Source organism: Charadrius vociferus, unplaced genomic scaffold, assembly GCF_000708025.1.
Source record: "Charadrius vociferus isolate BGI_N301 unplaced genomic scaffold, ASM70802v2 scaffold183, whole genome shotgun sequence".
In the NCBI taxonomy this organism is placed as follows: domain Eukaryota; kingdom Metazoa; phylum Chordata; class Aves; order Charadriiformes; family Charadriidae; genus Charadrius; species Charadrius vociferus.
The window spans coordinates 3,589,357-3,596,433 of NW_009648250.1; the positions used below are offsets into that span (position 1 = coordinate 3,589,357).

Below are 7,077 nucleotides of genomic sequence, written 5' to 3' on the forward strand. Positions count from 1 at the left end.
GCTGATGAACACTCACACATGTATGATGCAAAGATAAACGCTGTTGGATCTCAGGACATTCAGGAACAATCCCAACAGTTTACGCACACTGCCTTCAAGAAACAAGAGAAAATGATGTTTCTTTACTGTATCTGCATTGGCAAGGACAATTTTGTTGTAGTTCTGACAAAGAATGATCTTTTTTCTCCTGTCCAGAAGTCATGAATTTGCTGTATGCTGTTAAAAAGAAGACCTTTTGCTCTGGGTGTGATATTTCTTAATAATCTCTCTCTCTTAATACCTCTTAATTTAGGGGTTAAGAACAGTGGCAATCCAGACACACCATGGCACTGACTTGCTGCAAAACGTTTTGCAGAGTGATTTTTTCATGCATGAAATTACATGAGTATAGAGCTGTCAGACTACAGATTTATGGAAGCTTTCTATCTCAGCTGGGGCCTCCAGGATTTGGCACTCCTTGCATTATTAGCAATCATTCTATTTTCAAGCAGCAATCAATTATCTATTTGTGGCTGTCAGTCATTTTGGTGGGTTATTTTCTTTGGCTTCATAGAAAATATTTGGCTTATTGCCTTACAGGTTATATCACAACTATATAATTATATTTATATTATAACAATAAAATAGTTATATCCAATTTTCCTGTTGAGCGAATTAAAGCAGTAAATTTATCAATTGATTTCCTTTGCAGGGAGCCTTGTCTGTGGTGTATTGTACATCCCAAAATTTCTCCTCTCTTGTGAAGGGCAAGGTACTAAAAAGGTGCAGAAAAGTAAATTGCTTTGTTCACCTGAAAACAGAAAGTCTTCCTCAACAGAAACTCAAGCTTTGAGGTACCTTCAATTTTTCTTTCCTCATATTTACATCTTATTTTTAGTGGCCTCCATTTGTCTTTTAGTAATACCACAAATAAGGATGACTTCCAAGTGAAAAAGTGCACCAGAGGTTTTGGTACTCATTGACAATGGAACTCTTTCCACACCCCCTCCCCACCATTTTTAATTTCCTGTTGTGGTATCCACAAGATGAAATCTGTCATTGTCTCAAAAAGTACATGGAAAAAACCCCAGGAATTTGAATTGGCTGAAGAGTTCCAAGGAAGTAAAATACAAAACAAATAATAATATTCAGATTCAAATGACAACAAAAATTACTTTTACTCTGTTGTTTCTAAAAATTAAGTCATATATTTAATGGTTTGGTAACATTTTCAATGTTTTCTTTATGTTTTCTTGTTTGTTACTGGAAATAAAATGACCAGGGCAAAGTAGCTATTTTGTTAAGTCACAAGAATCTTTTTCTAAAATAATCATTTTCCAGTTCAAAGAAGTCATGGGAAAAACTACCTATTGAGTCCAACAGTGATATTTTATTTGTTTCTTTCCTTTATCTGCCCTCTTTGCCAGCCTGGAAGCAGGAAGCACAGCCCAGGAGAACGGCTCCTGGCTGTCACGCTGTGATCACAGGATGGGGCCGCAGCAGGGTTTAACAATTACTGCTCAGTTTCCACAAATAACCTGTTTTCACTAATCGCAGCCCACGCCAGAGCGAGCTGCTCTGTCACAAACCGGTTTCACATCCCGGTTTGCGGGATGAAAGCCGGAGACCCCGTCAGCAGGAGTTGTGCCGCTGAGTGTGAGGAGGCCAGAAGGTCCTCTGATTTCGGTGTGCCCCCAAAATGGGGGCCTGGAGCGGTTGTGAAGCTGCTGGCCCCAGGGATGTGACTAATGCCAGCAAAGCCCCTCACACAGCTTCAGGGGTGAGGTTAAAGCAGGGCGCTGGGCAGTTTGCAGGACCTGTCCCTCGGTAGACAGATGCACCAACACCCCCAGATCCCGATCCCACATCCAGACACCCTTCCCAATGTCTTTTACTACGTACAAAGCAGCTCACGTTCAACCTCATCCTTCACTCCCCTGGCCCACCGCTCATTTTGTTCTTCGGTCAAGGCAAGAAGGGGGTTCGGGTGGGCCCCACCGTCCCAGCAGCCCCGACAGGGCCTGGCACCCTGCTTCTGGGCAAGCTGCCGCGGCTCCCTGCACGGCATCCTCCCCGGAGCGCAGCAAGCGGCTCAGCCCCTTCATCGCGGCCTTCAGCTCCTCTTCCTCCTCACCGGAGGGAAGGGGCGGCAGGCCGGAGCGGAGAGGGAGGCGTCCTGCCCCTGGGCCAGACAAACCGGTTCCCCGGTGCTGTGGGTTGAGTGGAGCACACCCGGCCAGGCCCTGCCGGCACGCCCGCAGCAGCACCCCAGGGCCCAGCCACATCACTCCAAGAGGGAGAGGCGACGAGCTGCTTCAGGAGTTTGTTTTACAAGAAACCAGGCACTAAATACACAGAATTTCTTGATGCCAGCTAGGCACCGCGCACAGCCATCTTTGCACAATCTTCTGTTCTAGAGTTCTCTAGCGGTGATCCTTACGGGCAAATGGCAATTTGAACCTACAAATGCAAATAGGAGAGAAAAAGGTAGTCAGTCCTGATTGCTCCTGAAGTGTTTCACAAGTCACCACGCAAGGAAGAGGCACTTCTGAAAAGCAATGCCACAAGTAGTGTTAGGGCGAGGGGCAATGGCTTCAAGCTGGAGGAGGGTAGATTTAGATTGGGTATTAGGAAGAAATTTTTCACTCTGAGGGTGGTGGGGCACTGGAGCAGTTTGTCCAGGGAAGCTGTGGATGCCCCATCCCTGGAGGTGTTCAAGGCCAGGCTGGATGGGGCTTTGAGCAACCTGGTCTGGGAGGAGGTGTTCCTGCCCATGGCACAGGGTTGGAACTCGATGACCTTTAAGGTCCCTTCCAACCTAAACCATTCTATGATTCAAAGTACACACATACAGAGACACACAGAGGCTTTGCAGCTTGCATGGGCCCCCGCAGCCAGGTGGCTCGGTTACTAACTGCAGGGTAGTCATGGAGCTCTCTCTGTAGGTTGAAAGCCATTTCGGGGCGGGGGCATTCCTCTTGGGAGTTCTCACTGCTGTCAACCCCAGTTCACTAGACTGGAGAGGGAGACTGTCCCTGTAAGCTTTACACAGCCTTGGGATGTGACAGACTGAAGTGCTTCTGCCGTAAATGTGCGCAGAAATACTCACGTGCAGTAGCAGTATTGATGCAATCACAAGACACTTCCATTTTCAGGTAGACAATACATTCCTTTGCTTTTGTCCAAGTCCAGTCAAAATTGAAAAAAACCTCCCCAAAGGTTCAGTTTTTCTGAACTGACATATCCATCTAATCTACCCAATTCTCAATTCACCTTGAAGTCCGCTATTATTTTGGTCTACTTAAGCCAACACCGATATTTCATTTCATGTAGACAATTATTATCTCAGGACATAAAAATTGTTTAAAGTGACTAGGTTGAATTTTACTGTAAAAACAGCCTTTGATATTGCTAACATTTCAAAATAAATATTGGAAAAGTAGCTCCAAGAATGCAGGACTATCAGTCTTCAGCCTCACACAACTGAAGACACGTTAAAGTTCCTTTGCTACAATTTTTTCTTTATAATTACATTACACAGTCATCTTTACTTCCAAGATTATTAACACTATACATGTACGTTGTAAAATATAGCTGAAAGACTTAAAGGAGCTTGTAAATTGAGCAAAGTTGGATAGAAAACTATTTGCTCAGATTCTGCTTATCATACATGAAGAAAGCTTCACAGTTCTTTCCTCATTTAAACATTTTTTGATACAGTCAGGCTGTGATGTACAAGAATCTGTACACTTGATACACCTTGGTCTGATAAGACAGTTTCATCAACTGTACTTTCAGATGAATGTTACTCAGCTGGAAAAAAAAAAAAAACAAACACTGCAAAAATAAACCCAGAGTGAGAAGAACAAGTTACTGATTTAGCTGTAGCTGAATCAGGTTTCACTTTTACTTGCTTCCTGTGAGTCAAATGTTCCAGTGAAACTTCTTAAGAGGAAGAGTTTTATTTCTGTATGGTGACCGGGCTAGTAATACAGACCGACTGTTTACAACATTAATGGTCATGTTCAAAATGAGAGACAGACTACTGTGGAACGATCAGTTTTGCCTAAAAAGCTGGCACCAATGGAGGAATAAATTTGCAGCCTCATAGAAAGCATGAGTTATAGTGTGAATCTTTAAACCAGGATCATCATTTTACATACAGTCTAGAAACACCACCTGTTAGTTTCCAGTCCAAGTTACTATCAAACAAACCCATTTCGCAGCTTATCCCATATCTCTTAACTAACTTTGCCAGTACAACTATACTTTATGTGCTTAGACTTTGCAAACAGCAATTTTACCACATTGTCTAACTACTTCCCATAATCTTGACTCTTCCAAATGGCCCCAGTAAGCTGCAGAAAAGACTGATGCAGAAACTAACAGAGATGCAGAATCCAGAACAAATGCAGAGCAAGGGAGTACTGGAACATCTTCCTCACCTGCCTTCACAGAGCGCTCTCTCTCTGCCACGAACTTGGAGTGTTTTTTTAGTGTTTAAAATAACAGTAGTAATAAATACATAAACAAGAAACAACAATATAAAGAAAAAATGTAAGGTAAGACAAAGGCATGTTGAATAGTGTGTAAAAAAGAGAGAGGAACAAGCAAAAATTGTGTCCAATAGGTAGTGAGTAATCTAGATCATTCACATGCTTCCAAACTGTGGATATAGTAAGTGCAGAATGGCTTGCACATAGGGAATAATTTATACACTAAGTTAAACACAACTATAAAGAAATTTCCATATGCTAATGTAAACAGATTTTAAGTTAAGGTCAATTATATAACACACACACAGAAAAATGCAAAACAAAAACATTGCTTACACTGTCTTCTCCACAAGAACTGAGATGATAAATCATACCACGGAAGTTTGTGACAATACTTAATCGTGTACTTCTTCAGACAAAAACAGTAATAAAAGTGGTACACGAAACTGCAAGGAATAGGGGAAAAAAAGGCTTCTGGTTTGCATTGCAGTAAATAATTTACATGGAATACATTAAAATAATCTCACCAAGCACTTTCTGTAAACACACAGAAACACCTTCCCAAATGATATATTTTTACACACATCTCAAAAGACGAGACATTTCTGGCTTTAGAATCATACTGTGAGTTTAATTCGCACATTAACTCTAACACACTCCACAACTTTAACTTCATGACACTTTTTTTTTTTTTTAAACAGACAGTAAGACAACTTCTGAGGCTAAGCAAACTAACGTCATTTGTTCAAGCACTTAAAGTAGTTTATTTTTTGCTAACTCATGAATATGTAAAAATACACATTTTAAAGAAATACGCACAATGTCAAGGTAATACTTAGATTTTATGCTTTATTGAACAGGATAGATCCAAACTAATAAAGGGACAGGTGTTCACTTTCTAAATGGCAGTAGTAGCTCAAGTCACTGTTCCCTCAGTTGCTTTTATGACTTTCCCACCAAAAGCTTGCAGCTGCCACCTCTGTCAACAGAACAGTTCATGTTGAATGCTCACTGACCTGGTTTAGAAAAAGCCAACTAAGTCAGCTTACATAGTCTGAACTACTCCAGCTGATTCGGTCCAAAGCAGATAAAGGAGCACTGACATGAACTCAAATGACAGAGCTGTGGGTACTGTGGCATCCGGCAAACAAACAGATGAGCAGGTGGAGATGGTGAAATCATTCCAGCAAGTTTGGAAATCAAAAAGCATGTTCTGGACTTAGCCTGGGCATCTAAAACATACCAGGCACACATTTGCTTGTTTAGAAAACAAGCAAACCTCAAAGTACTGCCAGTACAGTTAAACAACCAGATGCTTCTATAGTAGCCACCTCTTTTAAACATTTTGCAATTAAAAAGCAGTTTATATTTCATACAGGATTTTACATTGTTTGTATAACTTATAAGAAACATGCTGTCATCATAAATTATTTGCCTGATAAATATTTAATTATAATAAAATGTCTGCATTTAAGCAATTTGGTGTGAACAGAAAAAATCTAAACAGAGTATTTTAAATATTTGCACTTTACAACTTCCTTGTTCCACATATGCACTCATAAAATATCATTTATTCAGAAATACAAAATAATTTCAAAGAGAAAGATAGGTAAACAATCAGAAGGTTCAGCATCTTGCATATTTGCACATCATTCATATTATTATTGCACCATGAGACCTTTTATTTAGAGGGAATTTAGTGCCACTGACCAGTAACAATTTCACAATTGTGAAGAAAATTGAAGTTCTCAGTGTCTTTGGAAAGGCCAATGATCAAACAGCATTTGTCTGATTAACCTGGCGGAATTCTTCCCTCATCAACAGGTTTAGTAACATTTTTTAAATCAGTGAAGTTATCCTGTATCTCATCACAATAATTCCTTCAGGGCTGGTCCTTCAACTCTTACTGAAATCATTTGCAGTGACAACAATGAAAGCTTGACTGTGCTCTAAATTCTTGCTCTTCTCCTTTGAAACTGCGAGACCTATCAGTTTTGGTGTGCACAGAATACAAACGTTCGTAAGCTGCAATCAAGCAACTCAGCTCTTCTTTGTTACCACAAAGCTAATATCACAATTAAATTTTCTGTTGAATTGTCAAAGGAAGTGTCAGCCTGAGCTACTATGGCTACCACAACCAACACAGAGAAGATGGCAGGTCAGGTTTGAGAAGAGGGCCTTCAGTAAGCGTGGCGTGGCACCCTAGCTAATGGTTCCTGCTTTCTAGGGAGCTTGCCCTACGGGCTTGCTCCATGGCAGCTCTAATCTCCCTGTTCTGTTTGTTGAACAGCAGAGAGAATTCATGAGCCTGCTCGTGACTCTAACAAAGTTCCACATTTTCAATAAAAACAAAGTGCTAGCGAATTTTGATTCTCAGAAATAACTGGAAAAAAAGGTATTATTCTCTCAAAAAAAAAAAAAAAAAAAAAAAAAAAATTGCCTCAATTGTACCTCCTCTAGTACCTCAAACATCATGTTCTTTTTACACAGGCATTCAATGGCTCCAAAGTGACAGGCACCTGAATACAGCCTAGCACCAATGCTAAATTAATTTGCAGTCATAAAACACTATGAAATACTTCATACAGAATATGTTGCTACA

General features: G+C 40.7%; 1 protein-coding gene across 1 annotated transcript in view; it reads right to left on the bottom strand.

The window, feature by feature from the left end:
- ANKDD1B (ankyrin repeat and death domain containing 1B) overlaps positions 1 to 2,084 on the bottom strand; it is a 27,003-nt gene extending 24,919 nt beyond the window's left edge. Inside the window, 1 exon segment of the mRNA XM_009884252.1 lies at positions 2,006 to 2,084. Coding sequence (XP_009882554.1) covers positions 2,006 to 2,084 — 79 coding nt within the window.
- Positions 2,085 to 7,077: the final 4,993 nt, after the last annotated feature.